This window comes from Anoplophora glabripennis, unplaced genomic scaffold (assembly GCF_000390285.2).
Source record: "Anoplophora glabripennis isolate ALB-LARVAE unplaced genomic scaffold, Agla_2.0 scaffold61, whole genome shotgun sequence".
Taxonomy (NCBI): domain Eukaryota; kingdom Metazoa; phylum Arthropoda; class Insecta; order Coleoptera; family Cerambycidae; genus Anoplophora; species Anoplophora glabripennis.
In genome coordinates this window covers 133,055-149,865 of record NW_019416237.1, presented here as the reverse complement: position 1 = coordinate 149,865, position 16,811 = coordinate 133,055, and the positions used below count along the sequence as shown (strand labels likewise).

At 32.3% G+C, this 16,811-nt stretch overlaps 2 protein-coding genes across 2 annotated transcripts in view; both read left to right on the top strand.

Annotated features, from left to right (window-relative positions):
- LOC108917735 (synaptic vesicle membrane protein VAT-1 homolog-like) overlaps positions 1 to 4,132 on the top strand; it is a 111,318-nt gene extending 107,186 nt beyond the window's left edge. Inside the window, exon 7 of the mRNA XM_018724477.1 lies at positions 3,149 to 4,132. Within this exon, the coding sequence (XP_018579993.1) occupies positions 3,149 to 3,174 (26 nt within the window). The 3' untranslated portion in view covers positions 3,175 to 4,132. The remainder of the gene's footprint in view (positions 1 to 3,148) is intronic.
- Positions 4,133 to 9,834: 5,702 nt separating this feature from the next.
- Positions 9,835 to 15,673, top strand: LOC108917714 (protein ABHD4). The gene is made up of 6 exons (XM_018724453.1): positions 9,835 to 10,142; positions 10,257 to 10,463; positions 10,741 to 11,067; positions 14,958 to 15,072; positions 15,125 to 15,311; positions 15,401 to 15,673. The coding sequence occupies exons 1-6, from the start codon at positions 10,052 to 10,054 to the stop codon at positions 15,629 to 15,631; spliced, it is 1,158 nt and encodes a 385-aa protein (XP_018579969.1). The 5' UTR covers positions 9,835 to 10,051; the 3' UTR covers positions 15,632 to 15,673.
- Positions 15,674 to 16,811: the final 1,138 nt, after the last annotated feature.

Sequence of the window (16,811 nt, the reverse complement as noted above, 5' to 3'; positions counted from 1 at the left end):
AAAAATAAATATCAAAGAACTAACAATTTTTTTTATTGAATTTGATGAACAAAAGAATAAAAATAAATCACGACACTTAAAAAATTTCTCGAGGCAAAATTTACTACCGCACTGAGTATAAAATACTTATAATTTTTTTATTTTTTAAAATTTAAGTGTCTTATTTCGATTCTTTTGTTCATCAAATACAATAAAAAAAATTATTAGTTCGTTGATATTTATTTTTTTAGAGGTCGCTTGAAAACACTACTTTGAAAGATAAAATAATTATGAGTGACCTTTAGAAATTAAAATATTGATTTCAAATTTTCAAAATCGAGATTTTTTTCAACCTAGAAAATGATAAAACAAGAAAAAAATGTTATTTTAAAATTCAATATTTGACGATTTTGGAAATTTTAAAAATTCTTGAGCGACCTCTAAAAAAATTTTTTTTGAGCTGATTTTTTGAGAAGGCTCTTCAAAACATGATAAACTAACATATTTTCACAAGAGACACGAAAAAAATATTTGTTTTTTTTTTGGTCACCCTAGTTGTACACTTTCGTTTTCAAATTATATCACAAACTTCAAGTTTTTTAAATGTAAACCATACGTAGCTATGAGCTAGAAAATATGCCTTTTTTTATGTTTTCCAATATTTGGTATTGTTATTTTGAAAAATGGGAGAACTACAACGGTTTGTAACTTTTCAGTTGCTCGTTAACGTAGATGGCTGTGAAAATAATACGTAATCCAACGGATAAAATCAGAACAATTGAAGTCGGCATTGCGTGAACACCTCTGTATGTGTCAGGGCACCGGCGCAGTGCGCGACTGGCATATTTTAAATAAAACAATAAGTAACAACTAGATTTATTTTTGGAAAGAATTTAAATTATAATGATGGGAAATCATTTGTGGTAAGAAAATGAAATACTTAACAAAGACACAAAAAATATCAGAATTTTATTATTTACTTTAAAGATATTAACGAAATTGTTGAAAAAGCCCACCGTTTTTATTAATGCACAAGATACATGGTTTTGAAACAAAATTTGAGGCTTTTCTCACAGAACGCCTATCAATATTGTCAAAAGCTTTCTGAACGAATATAACACTTAATAATATCACGCTTCCTCATTTGAAAAATTCATTGTCTTTAGCAATTGAAACGACTTCAAAAAAAAAGTTACTCAAATAATGCTACAGTAACTAAACGCGTTTTCAGTAAACATTTCGATTGTTTTCACAGCCATCTACGTCACCGAGAAATTGAAAAGTTAAAAACGGCTGCAGTTCTCCCATTTTTTCAAAATAACAATACCGAATATTATACTGTTGGAAAGCATAAAAAAAGACAATTTTTTCTAGCTATGGTTTACATTTAATAAATTTTAAGTTTATGTTATAATTTGAAAACTAAACTGAACACGAACAATTTGATCACACTATTTTATTAACACTGCAAAAAAAATTTAAACTTTGTAATGTAGCATCTGAAGAACTTGGCCGAATTCGGATTTTTCCAAATATCTAGTCAGCCATGATGTTTCTTCAAACAACAAAAGTAACATTTAATAAGGATCATAAAACTGCACATCTCTCTTCATTTAAGCGTTTTTGTATCTCTGCTACTTTGCCAGATCCGTACACTAAACATCGAAAAAAAACACCCTGTATATTGAAAAAACTTTTTTTACTTACCGTTAATCTGCAATTGCTAGACCATAAAGTAGGCCCTCCGCAGCACTGGCAGCATCTTCTGCAGTGATCCGTGACTACCTTCGCTGAATCCTCCTTTCACAGGTTCACGTTATGAGTTTTGACTTTGGCAGTACGCAGATGTTCCGCATCTTCGATCTTGCAATGCTGCTCAGTGTTTCTTCCTACCCTGGTGCCTCAAGCATTCTGGTAAATTGCCCATAATTGTTTGTGTTGTCAGTGTTACGAGAAACAACTACTCCGAGAGCTATATGCTCCTACCGGCATTGAATTATACTCGCAACACCTAGTGCAACAGCTAGGATCGTTTGTCAGTCTACCCACCAGGCAGAGACCGGTTTCGGACTTATTAGTTCTCATCAATGTGTCGTAGGTGCGACAACCAACAAACGTTCCAGCTGTTTTTCGTCGTATCAGCACGAAAAGGAAATACATTGTACGCGAGTGCAAATTGCCCATAACTTCCAAAATTATTGGAATTTCAATCTGCAATTTATGAACAATATTCTTAAGACGAACAAAAAAAAATTTTTTCTACTCAGATATTGCCTCTTAACTGGCACTGTACAATTTAAGAAAAAAGCGTAACTAAATGAACATTAAATTTGCTATATCTAGAAAAAAGTGTAATAATTTAGTATCTAATAGCTGTTTTACATTGACAATTTATTGATCAATTAATTCATGAAGTCACTTCTTCAAAAAATTGGACAAGTGTAATGCACCAAATCTGCTGTTAAATAACTTCATGAATTTATTCATCAAGTTCTTGACGAATTAGAGCATGTTCTAATTTTCGTTAATTTCTTTGTGAAGTTCAGAAGTACCAACCCAACAGATTTCCAGCTTCAGATCAGTAATGAGGTTATGTTATTGGAATATGTAAATAATTGTGTGGTGTCGTACTAGTTTTGCATTGTTTTTACTGATTTGTTACTTACAAAAACTAATATTTATATAATATGTGTCAGAATGGTACCGCTGTTGTATCACTTCAATTATGAGTGGAAAGGTGACATTTTTGAAATTTATTTGCTTCTTTGATTCGTTGGTAGAACTGATTCATACGTCAAAAAACTTGATAAAGTCTGTGGCAGTGTAAAACCACACTGTTTACCAATAAATTCGTGAATTAATTCATGAAGAACTTCGTCATTTTATTCATCAATAAATTGTCAATGTAGAACAGCTATAACAAATACATACCATCTGATTAAATGTGTTCTGCAATAAAAAATCTACTTTTTTGTCACTCCCTTTCTCGTTTTCAATTAATTGTGCCAGTTTTTATTCTAGGGCAATATGTCGAATTAAATTCTTGTGCAACGTCTTTCAAAAAGTAACATAATTGTAATTCTCATTGTAGTTTAGCCTACTCACCATAAACTATATTTCATTTTAGAGTAGTATGTATGGAATAATTGAGTGTTTATTTGTTTTGCAGATTCCAAAAAGGAAAATTCGAGTTGAATTTCTCTCGCCATTCCTACTATCGAAATAACATAAAATCCAGTTCTGCTTATATTTTATCATCTATTGTTTGCAATTTGTCTTTTCCAGTTTGATTTTTGAACAGTTGTCAGGCAGATCTCGAAATAATCATACATACAACTGACCCATTTTATCCGAGCTGTGTTATTTTTTAATGTAAGGAAATAGACTAAGAAAAAAAGTCTGTAACGAGACCAATGATTTTAATTCTTTTAATGGTAGTGTGATTTGTGTTAAATTTCGTGTCATTTACGTAATCTGTTATTGTAAATTTAAAAATATTTATGTAATTTTATATTAATGGTGCTCTCTTGAAAATTATGATCTTAAGGACTAGTAATTTTCGATGTAGCCATTTAGTTTTTATGATTGCCGCTTGATCTTACATTCAAGAAACACATATCTGTGTGTACCAGACCAAAATATTTAGGTAGCATTTTTATACGAGATATTTTTCCAAGCTTAGTTAGTTTTTTCACTTGTAGTTCAAGAAGAGACAAATAACGTAGTCAAAATTCTTATCTTGCTGTGGTATTTTTGCTATAAACCATTTTTAAATTTGAAATGCATATCAAGGCACTCTTCTATCTGCATTTTCGATATTTCTCTCTTATACAACAAACAAATATTATACAGTGTACGTCTAAGTTAGCGTGTAAGGCAACAGTTGCTTATGAGATTATTTAAATATCGATTGCCTAAATGTCTATGTAGTGTAAATTTTATTGGATATATTTTCATAAAGAAGCATCGTATGGGAAAAATTAGATGTATATCCACAATATTTGTTAAAAGGAGGTAAAGTATAATCTTACTGGTTAAGCTAAAGATATGTTATTGCTATTAATTGCTTATATATATGTAAATGTAAGACTGATGTGTTAACGCTATTGCATATTGTTTGGAAGCCTGTATAATAAAATTGTATAATTACCAAGTCGTTTTTTATTTGATTATCTACATCTAACCGATTTCAAATTTTGTGATCTGCGAACAGATTAAAAATGTTGAAGTGAATCGTAACTGAATAACCATAACCCATAAATATTTATTTATTTTAAATTTTTATGTTCACTTATTTTGAACAGATTCATCATGTTTGTTTGTCACTTCGGTTTTATATTGTATTTATACGTATATACTTTCTATATTTAAGACGAGTTTCAAAAAAACGTATTAATTAAGCTCAGAATTGGTCCATCACCCTAGGTTCTCGAGATATTCTAACCTAAAAGTGCAAAAATCGCCGTTTTTTGCTATATTTGGGGTCAGATTACAACGTGAATTAATTTTTTTTCCAAAATCGCGTTAAACCATCAAAGTACCACTCTTACCCTTCTAAGCGCACTTGGATTTTTTTGAAAATTTTTTTTTCCATAGAGATGATTGAAGTTTAGTACCAAGGTTCGGTGCTCGTAGGTTACTGCGCATTTAGGTTAACGTGTGGTAGGTTATAGCGCATTATGATGACTCTGTCATTAGCTTAGCATCCGAATGTGACGGTGTATATACATAGGTATCTGCTCAATTTTAGGTTAGAAAATCTTGAAATATTGAGGTTATGGAGCAGGTCCGCTGGTGTTTTCAAATTCAGCGACTCGAGAAAAATATATATATAAATACTTTATATCTCGTTTTTGGATAAATTTTGTTTATTTCCGTGTTGTAACGAAGTTGCTGAAGTACTAAACTTCAATCTATCATATCTCTATGGAAAAAAGATTTTCAAAGAAAATCGAAGTGCGCTTAGAAGGGTAAGAGTGGTACTTCGAGATGGTGGAACGTGATTTTAGAAAAAAAATTAATTCACGTAATCTGACCCCGAATATAGCTAAAAACCGCGATTTTTGCGTTTTTAGGTTAGAATATAGCGAGAACCTAGGGTGATGGACCAATTCTGACCTCGGATTCGTAATCGGCGCACCAAAATCCTTCGGGTACACTAGATTCGATCTCTGATTCTGGACTTTCGTAAAATTTTGTCGGCCTATGTAATTCAAGAGTGCGCATGTTCGAAACCGTAAAGGGCCTAGCCGGATAAAATAGTGAAAATTGCCCTGGAGTGAATCGAGATGAAAAAAATACTGACGTGTTCAGCATGAAAAATGGTAGTTGTGTAAATTTTCAGCCCAAAAAATGCAAACCTAACTAAAAATTTTGTGTTTCCATATTTTAGCCATATCTCGGCTCATATATAGTTTTTCCGAAGTCAATTGAAGAACCAATAACTTCAAGGTATGTACCAGGCCCTGTTGCTACGCAGCAATTTGGCATTGAAATATTTGAAAAACTTGTTCCCATATTTATTTAGCCATACCGATGAACAGGTCTGGTCGCACTAAACGTGTTTATGATAGAAATGTATACGTTCAGTTAAAAAAAGGGTAAAAGAAAACGTTATAGTTGTATTGGGTTACTGGGCAATAAATTGCATCAGACAAGTGGTTCATAAATTGCCCAGCAGTGCAGTGCTGCAATGTGGAATGTGGTGTGAATCAGGTAATTTTAATTTATTCACCTTCTATCAATCATTTATATTACAATTGCGAAACGGAGAAACACATACTGGATAGGAAGTATGTGGCCTCCTGCCCGGCCCATTGGCGGGTTCGGGGGCGTTCGCAAAGGGGTCTCGCTAACAGTATCTATTATTTTTTCAAGTTAACGCTTATAAAATTTTTGCTTTTGGGCTGGGAGTTTTGAAAAAAATATCACCTTGTAGGGCCAAAAAAAAACTAATTTAAAATAAAAAATGTTAAATTTGGTATAGGACAGTCTACAAGTTGACAATACGTGCAAAATAAAGGAAAAAATGCATATCTTTACTTGAACCTAACCTGTTGAATATGCAGAAAATCGTGTACGGTACTATAAATTAAATTCTACCCTGCACAATGCTTTTATGAAAGTATTAACACATGAATTAATGATAATTATTTTTACAAAATTCTCGACAAAACAGAGAAGGTATATTCTGATGTTTACATGGGTGCCGCTCTCGTGTTCTTTCACAGTGAAAAGTGAAAGGAATCCTCGTATTTCAACATTTTTATCGATTAGTTGGATTTTCTTGTTCTATCATTGTCTTAGTAAAAGTGTGATTTTCTGTCTATAAAATGCCAGCCTTAAATATACATAAACTAGTGGATTCAAAAGTGAGATTATTTATTTTTTATAGGTATGACTATGAAGTCGTCATTTCGCAACTTTTAGGTTCATATTGCCAGAAATGCTTAGCCTACTATATGATTTTTTTAGAGCATTTTTCAGAAAAATATTTTAGATTTTTTATAGAAAAAAATAACACCATATGATTATTCTATGTTAAATATTCTGCAACAACATTTTGTGGTACATATATAGGATGCCATAAATGTAATACAGTAAAAAAGTTTAATATAACAGTAACGATATAAAGTTTACTAATGGCACAACAATCTCTTATGTAAGAACCAAAAAATATTTTTTTCAAAATTTCATACAAATTTTTTCTTGTGAACGCAGAATTGTCCTAAGGTGTTCCATTTTTGATTTTGTGGCATTACAGTTCTACTTTGCTTTGTTTTAAAAGTTTATCACCATGAAAAGAGATAGCCAATACATATTTATTTGTCAAATTTGATACACAATTTTCTTTGGGAAAATAGAATAGTTCTATCATGTTCCGTTTTGAATAAATCATGGTATCCTAGATGTACATTACTACATTTTATTTTGCATTTTTAAGTCCATCGAGCCGAAAAAATATGCATGAATAAATATATTTTTTCTTAAATAACTTCAATCCTATGGTGTTATTGTTCCATTAATCCCTGACAAGTTTTTCTGAAAACCATATGAAAAATCATAGCAGGCCAGGCATTCGCCTGGCAATGAGAAATCAATAACGGCCAAATCATGACCTTTAAACTGCAACAACAGGTTGAGGGAGCTGCAATTAGTTGAAACAAAATAATCTGACGTGGTTTTCACCGTTTTAATTTATTTAATAGATACAAAAAACCTACAAAAAGTNTAATATATAGTTTTTCCGAAGTCAATTGAAGAACCAATAACTTCAAGGTATGTACCAGGCTCTGTTGCTACGCAGCAATTTGGCATTGAAATATTTGAAAAACTTGTTCCCATATTTATTTAGCCATACCGATGAACAGGTCTGGTCGAACTAAACGTGTTGATGATAGAAATGTATACGTTCAGTTAAAAAAAGGGTAAAAGAAAACGTTATAGTTGTATTGGGCTACTGGGCAATAAATCGCATCAGACAAGTGGTTCATAAATTGCCCAGCAGTGCAGTGCTGCAATGTGGAATTTGGTGTGAATCAGGTAATTTTAATTTATTTGCCTTCTATCAATCATTTATATTACAATTGCGAAAGGGAGAAACACATACTGGATAGGAAGTATGTGGCCTCCTGCCCTGCCCAATGGCGGATTCGGGGGCGTTTGCAAAGGGGTCTCGCTAACAGTATCTTTATTATTTTTTCAAGTTAACCCTTATAAAATTTTTGCTTTTGGGCTGGGAGTTTTGAAAAAAATATCACCTTGTAGGGCCAAAAAAAACCTTTAATTTAAAATAAAAAATGTTAAATTTGGTATAGGACAGTCTACAAGTTGACAATACGTGCAAAATAAAGGAAAAAATGCATATTTTTACTTGAACCTAACCTGTTGAATATGCAGAAAATCATGTACGGTACTATAAATTAAATTCTACCCTGCACAATGCTTTTATGAAAGTATTAACACATGAATTAATGATAGTTATTTTTACAAAATTCTCGACAAAACAGAGAAGGTATATTCTGATGTTTACATGGGTGCCGCTCTCGTGTTCTTTCACAGTGAAAAGTGAAAGGAATCCTCGTATTTCAACATTTTTATCGATTAGTTGGATTTTCTTGTTCTATCATTGTCTTAGTAAAAGTGTGATTTTCTGTCTATAAAATGCCAGCCTTAAATATACATAAACTAGTGGATTCAAAAGTGAGATTATTTATTTTTTATAGGTATGACTATGAAGTCGTCATTTCGCAACTTTTAGGTTCATATTGCCAGAAATGCTTAGCCTACTATATGATTTTTTTAGAGCATTTTTCAGAAAAATATTTTAGATTTTTTATAGAAAAAAATAACACCATATGATTATTCTATGTTAAATATTCTGCAACAACATTTTGTGGTACATATATAGGATGCCATAAATGTAATACAGTAAAAAAGTTTAATATAACAGTAACGATATAAAGTTTACTAATGGCACAACAATCTCTTATGTAAGAACCAAAAAATATTTTTTTCAAAATTTCATACAAATTTTTTCTTGTGAACGCAGAATTGTCCTAAGGTGTTCCATTTTTGATTTTGTGGCATTACAGTTCTACTTTGCTTTGTTTTAAAAGTTTATCACCATGAAAAGAGATAGCCAATACATATTTATTTGTCAAATTTGATACACAATTTTCTTTGGGAAAATAGAATAGTTCTATCATGTTCCGTTTTGAATAAATCATGGTATCCTAGATGTACATTACTACATTTTATTTTGCATTTTTAAGTCCATCGAGCCGAAAAAATATGCATGAATAAATATATTTTTTCTTAAATAACTTCAATCCTATGGTGTTATTGTTCCATTAATCCCTGACAAGTTTTTCTGAAAACCATATGAAAAATCATAGCAGGCCAGGCATTCGCCTGGCAATGAGAAATCAATAACGGCCAAATCATGACCTTTAAACTGCAACAACAGGTTGAGGGAGCTGCAATTAGTTGAAACAAAATAATCTGACGTGGTTTTCACCGTTTTAATTTATTTAATAGATACAAAAAACCTACAAAAAGTATTGAAACTCTACAACATATATATATATATATATATATAAAATTCAAATCGTAACAAACTGACGCCCCGGTATAAAAAAGAACTGACATCTAAAGACTTAGGTCCTACAGTTGAAATATTTAAACGATCAGGACACCAAGGTGATAAATATCACAAAGCTTTTATAAAACGCAAACCCAAACAAAAGAANATATATTAATTAAGTGAGATGAATAATATGCTACATAATAAGAGAAAGATGCGTTAAAAATCATCACTACTAGTATTAAGAAGTCTAGTATCAATCTAATGGAACTACTATTTAAGAACCACTATTTAAAAGTCACTAAATTTAGTTGTCCCCTATAAGTTTAGTTATCCCCTATTGACATACATATATTTAATACTACATGATCTTATATGTATAAAATAGATTTGTCTGAAGTCTTTTAGGAGGGGCTTTAGATGGTTTGTTCATCACGGAGCGCCATCTATTTGACGGGTTGTGTATTTTGCGTAAATGTTCCAAGAAATTAGCGTAAACTAATTTCGCAAATTTCCTTCTGCCTACTACCATTACCATACAAAGACGAAATCGAAATAGAATATAAAATTTGTACCAAACATTTTTACCATAATATTTTATTCTTATTCAAAATATAAAGAAAATAGATTTGACTTTTGAGGAATATGCAGAGCGAATGGATAATGATAATACATAGATACCTACATAACACGGAAGTGTCAACGTCAACCTTACTGGCATTCATGATCGAGATTATTTATTTTTATACCATTCAAAATTAACACGTCAAATCATCATCCCATCAAATCATTTAGTCATCCTTTATATCAATTTATTTATTTAAATTGAGTAACAATTTAATACGTTGCGCAATAAGATAATTATCTGCATTTCGAAGCTCGAAGCCTAGATAAATGATACTGGCTCGAAGTGAACTGTCATTGTATACTTTGAAAATGTTGGGTTAATATTAATAAATAAGTTGATTGTAAAGATCGTAAAAAAAAATGGAAAATACAACGCAGTACAATGAAAAATGTGGGTGGACGAAATTTTCTGAAGCCAAATTAGTTGAGATGGAAAAGAAAATTCTACAAGGTAAATAAATTAATAGACAAATTAAGTACCTACCCGCTTTTTTTAAATTTAAAAAAGCTGTTTTATGTCTACATAAAACATCTAGAACAATACTAAATACTCTTATTTTTTTAGTTGTAAAAACTGCCTATAAAACTTGGTTTGTTCCCATTGGACCAACCGTTGGTACTGATGATAAAATTTGGACCATTTTATTAAACGAAGAGTCAAAAAATACCCCTATAGTTCTGTTACATGGATTTGCAGCAGCTTTAGGTTTTTGGTGTCTCAATTTCGATTCTCTAGCCAAGGAGAGACCTGTTTATGCCATTGACTTACTAGGTAGGTCAACCATATATGGTTTTAATTTGACAAAATATTGCCAATTAGCATACGAAAGTAAAAATTCTTAAAATATCATTAATGTGGATATGCTTATAATGATCTATTTAGTTGCTACAACAATTCATGCATTTCAATATAACTTTATTTTTCTAATTAGAGATAATATAAAAAAAAGTCATAGTCATTCTGATAATTATTACTGCAAAAGTAACTGATTAACTGTATCTGTGAAGTGTAAAATATTAATATTTTATGGAATGTTCTGTATCCTCAGGGTTTGGTCGTTCCACCAGGCCTACTTTTAGTACCGATGGCACTGAAGCAGAACAGCAAATGGTTCAGTCTTTAGAGGCATGGCGTAAACAATTGGATATTGAAAATTTTATTTTATTGGGACACAGTTTTGGCGGATATTTAGCTACAAGTTATGCCATAAATTATCCTGACAGAGTAAAACATCTCATCTTGGCAGACCCCTGGGGTTTTGCAGAACAGCCTGCCAAGTTTGAAGCGCCTTTATGGATAAAAACTCTGCGTGTATTGTTATACCCGTTATCCCATTTAAATCCCCTAGCCACAGTTAGAGCTGCTGGACCAATAGGTATTGTATTGTTTTCTATGTCTGGTGTTTTGTCAGGATTGCAAAGCATTATTAGGAATAGTGGTTTCAAGGCTTTCACAGCCCATGCTGATATTTAAAATATGTGGTTTTTCCCGTTGTTATATCGTGGTCTATGTACCTGTTCACTACACCATTTCCTTTCACTTCCTAGCCTTAGCTAAAAATCTTTGACCCATCCTTACTGTTCTCAGACTAGGCTCTGTGGGGGCGGACCAGCTGTTAAAATTCCTAAAGTTTGCCCTAATTGTAATTTCGACTTTTGTACTTGTCAATTTGCTACAGACGGAACCTCTCCTCAAGCTGTGGTGATCCTCTAAGATATTCTGTAGTGGCCTTTGTAACTAGTCACACCCAATGTTTCCAATTGTTTTGCAATTCTACCATCTTCGGTAGGGACTCTACAAATGCCTCACCGTGACTGACACAACAACTATATAGGTACATAGTCCAAAGCATAACAATCCGAAAAACCATCATACTTTAAATATAAACACTATTGGAATTCATTAATCAAATTAATAACAGAATTAAAGTTGGTTCATGTTAGAGTAAATAGAATATATTTTTGAGAAATCATAAAAGTAGTGTTTGTAGGTAGAAGTAGTAGATTTTGTTGTTCATAGTCTAAGAATCCGACTTAGATCGACCTTCACCCATCGAGTTTTCTAATAAAATTTGAATTTTGATAATATAATGTATTAATAAACAAAACTTGATTTGCTCGACAATCAATTTTCCTGCACAGCTATTCTTAATAAAAAATTCATGTTCAATTTAATTCAAAATTCAATTCAATTCAAAGTTACCTGTTTATACCTATCTTCCTGATTTTATGCAAGGAACAAAAATGTCGACCAAACTTTGGCATATTGTTATACACTCGCCATTATTCCATGGCTAGAGATTGGCCTCAATGATTTGGGATCGAGGGGGATTATCCCTCTTTATCCTGCCTCATCTCGTGTAGGCCTGGACAGACTTCGTAGGTGGGCCCCATCCGTCGTCTACCCCGACCGCAAATGCGGCCAGTGTAGGCGCTTTGTGGGACCTCCTTTTGTCCTGGCTGGGCCCCGCCGGCTTGGGCCCTTTCTTCTGGCACTCTTCTTTTTGGCATATTGTATACATATTTTACTTTCGATTGGTAATAAATTTATCCAAAAACTCAATAACTACCTACATTCATGAAAATAAAAATAATTTAATTTTTTTTTTTAAATAGCTGTACAGGGAAATTGGATGTAGACCAAATCAAGTTTTGTTTATTACTACATTATATTATCAAAATTCAAATTTCATTAGAAAACTCGATGGGTGAAGGTCGATCTAAGTCGAGATCTTGTACTATCACATAAAAATAAATATTACAAAATATTTATAGGTAATTTTTACCAAATTTTATCATTTGTTGTCATTCTGGATTATCCTGGATCATTGGTTATATAAGCTAAGCTATTGGATAAGCCAAAACAAGATTAAATTCAGCGTTTTGTAGATTCACACTTAAAACACTTTAAACTGTTTTTAACAGTGCCGTCTATACCGTGGGGTAATACAACTATAGAATTGTATAATCCTATTAATGGGAATTGCTTTTTTCAATGATTCTGCTGCTATCACACACTTAGGGTTACCAGATCTATTTCAGACCCGGAGACATGACCCGTTTGTATAATTGATGCCTAAAATGCAATTAGGAAATCTGTGAGACAAATTGATTTCGATGTCTAAAAAAAGAAGAAAAAAAAAAGAACGCAATCAGAAAAAAAGAACAAAATCAGGAAATGTGGGAAATGTTTTTGAAGAAATCACGATTTTTCCACAACAAAGAAATCCCGAAGAAATAACATGTTAACCCGGAGTTCTGTCACAAATCAAAGAAATTTGTAGTGAAATTGAAATTGTTTGAACTTTTTAGGGAATTCAGGCCAACCATCATTTTTTGCATAAAAACTGCAATATCTATTCTAACATGAACCAGCTGTTAGGCAGGCAGCTCTTATACTAGAGTAGTAAACAACTAAAAAATGTCAGTAAGCAAGTTTATTGCTGTCTAGTTTTTAAATGAGCATTGATCACCAATATCAATGTTTAGCAATATTTCTTGATGATATGGTGAGCAAGCGGTTGTTGAGATTTTTTTTTATACAGGGTGTAAGAAGTTTGACTGCCATTACTTCAGCATGACATAGAGTAATCATAAATGAACAAAAAAGTTGTATATTATGGGGGCGTAAGATTAACAGTTTTCAAAATACAGGGAGTATTAATATTGGGGAGTTTCATCATTTTTATGAATCTCTTAAAACAGGAACTTAACTTTTAATCAAATTATGAATTTTAAAAATATATAATTAAAGTACCCACACAGGGTTCATAGCAGCCGGGAAAACTGGCAAAACCGAGAAAAGTCAAGGAATTCATTATTCTTCATAAAAAAACAGGGAATAGTCAGGGAATTTTAAAAATATTTATGAGTTTGAATATTTGAGGTTTGCTACTGGAAATTTTGTGAAAGCAGGCCCTAACTTCTTGAAAAGAGAAAAATATTTGCGGTTTTGAAACCTTTATAAGAGGTTCTGTAGGTATAAAAAAGATTATGGAGTCCATTTGAGAAAAAGTTTAATGCATAAACAACAATTAGTATGTAAAAATGAACTACAAGTGACATATAAGGTTTTTTTGTTTATTTCTATTTCTATTTGTATTCTATTGTCTGTTAAAATGAAGGCAGTCAAACTTATAACACCCTGTAATATAAATTTTAAATAAAGACACATAGACACCATGCAGAGAAACACCTCGTAAACCAATATACTGAAAACTAAAATAAATATATTAAAATAAAGCAGTAACATATTGGCCATTCTGGTTTTGCCAAATTAACATTGTCAGTTTGTTTTTTACCCACCTAGAGACCTGTTATATCACATCGGGTGGATTGATATGTTCATATGAACATCATCATGTCAGAGATCATTGGCACTGGGATTCATTAAACTCAGTGTTTTAAAAATAAAGTAACAAACGATTTTTTAAAACGATTTTAAAAAATATTTCAAATTTACCAGGATAGTAATTTTTTTTATTATGTACGTTTTATAAAACAGCTAAAATAATTATTTTAAAACAAAGTAGTTTTACATTACAATTTTGCCACTCTTAGAGCAAGAAACGGCTTTCTCTTAAATTTGCAAGCTTTTAGGTATTTAAAAATGGCAGCCATTATACGATTTGCGCAACTTCGAGTGTATTCTATACTTTTATTTATGTATGAGTACATAATAGTACATTGTGTAACGAGTGGGGAAAAGTTGCCAATAGCGCCACGTGGACACAGTTGACGCACGAGCGAAGCGAGTGTGAAAAGCGCCCAAGTGGCGCTATGGCAACTTTTCCGAACGAGTTGCACATACTATTTTCTATCACAAGTGCCAGTCGTTATGGGACCTATGGCATAGGGGGTTAGGTGCACGGAAAGTGCTAGATAGTACAACAGCGTGATGTTATTTTCATAGCGCAACGCTCCAGTCCCATAGCGAGCGCGCGTGATGGAAAGTTATTTAAACAATTGTCTCAGCGAATGTACCTTCCAAATACATATAATAAACTTTGCCGCATTACTACATGTCCGACAAAGATAAAATATGATCGGGATATCTGTACTTGCTTAATTATAGTGCAGCAAGAGATAAATTGGCCAATATTTGATTGAAAAAATATGTAGTATCCTAAAAATATGTAACTTTTCGCAAAATATGTAGTGAGTAAAATAACAGTCTGTTACTTCAGTGAGAGAGCTTGTCTAAATTTAATAGTTTTGCAAACCCTTTTTAATGAGATATTTTATCTTAAATACCATGTTTTTGAAGGTCCCTGGTTAGTACGTAAAGTACGAAATGATATTTCTGAAAAATATGCTAGCGTTTTAGAAAACAAAGACATAATGGCAGAATATATATACCAATGTAATTCTAGAAACCCATCGTAAGTAAATTAATTAGAGTTTACATAGTTGTCAAACATTTGTTTCTTTTAGAGGCGAGACTGCTTTCCATTATATGAGAAAGAGTTTCGTGTGGGCCAAAAACCCGATGGTACATAGATTCGATAATATAAGGGAAGATATCCCAATCACCGTAATGTTTGGAGAAAACTCCTGGATAACTCAAGCACCTGGACATATATTAAAAGAACAACGACCTAAGTCGTACGTGGATATAGCAGTAAGTCTTTTTTCTTGATGTAATAGTGTGAGAATTCTGTGGAACTAATATTTTTACGTAAGTTTTTATATACTTCTATTGTTTTTCAGGTCATTGCTAATGCGGGACATCATATCAGTGCGGATCAACCTTCATTATTCCATGAAGTAGTTCTTGGTGCATGTGGAATGTGTGATAGCACTAGCAATAGCGAAGTGACTAATGATCAAGAAATCATAAGTAATAATGAGATAATAGAAACTGATATAGATGAGGAAGGAGCAGTTCACCAGATAAAATTGATTAGAAATGAAGAATATCAACTACATCAAAGTATTTGATGATTTTATTATTTATATAGTCAATATATATTTTATCATTGATTCTACGTTATATCTTGTTGCAGTATTATTTATTTTAGATTAATATTTATTTATATATTATTTCTATGGATATAAATATAGATTATTTGAAAATACATAAAAAATGTATCCGTATCTGCTAGGGTCAGTACTAGAATATGAAGGTCAGAGTAGGGTAAACATTCCATTTTATCATATTTTTTGAGTTCATGTGCAACATGTGGTCAAGCGTTGTCACGTTGAAAAATTACTTTATCGTGCCCTTTGCTCGAATTGCGGCAATTTTTCCTTCAATGCACAGTTTAAATGCATCATTTGTGTTCGGTAGCTTTTATCAGTAATGGTTTCATTCGGTTGAAGCAGCTCATAGTATACAGGGTGTTTTTAAATGAAGTAGCAAATATGGTACCAGCGAATGTAGAGCCAAAAATAAGAGGATTGAAGTAAAAATACCTTATATGAATGTTGCACCCCTGAGGCAATATACCCTCTTAAAGGAGGGGATTGAAATTCACATTTTAATTTTTTTCTTTAACAGACGTATTAGGTTATGCTTGCAGCAAAATGGAAATTATTTCGAGAATATACTGTAAATTTAATTTTGCATATCTTGTTTTTCGTTTGTATTAAATTTTATTTCAGATAAATAACTTTACCTAATGGAGCCATTTGCGCTCCCGTGTACAATGTATTTTCTTGTCGTAACGATACGACGCAAAACAGCTGGATCATTCGTCGGTTGTGTCACCTATGATACACTGATGAGGACTAATAAGTCCGAAACCGGTCTGTGCCTGGTGGGTTAAACTGACGAACGATCCTAACTGTTGCACTAGGTGTTGCGAGTATAATTCAATGCCGGTAGGGGCATATAGCCCTTGGAGTAGTTGTTTCTCGCAACACTGACAATTAAAACATTGTCTTCGCCCTCTGTGGGTGGCAGTCATGCCACGTACCTGTAATAAGCAGGTCACTCCCTACTGTATCCATTTAAATGGCACAGTTGGGTGTCGGTACAACAGATCGAGCCATTTACGCTCCCGCGTACTATTTACCTAATACATGTCCCATAGTCATAAGTTATCAAACATTTTTCATTAGTTAATAGCAAATTATTCTTAATGTTATTATTAAATTACCAGTTTATTGACAGAAAGTG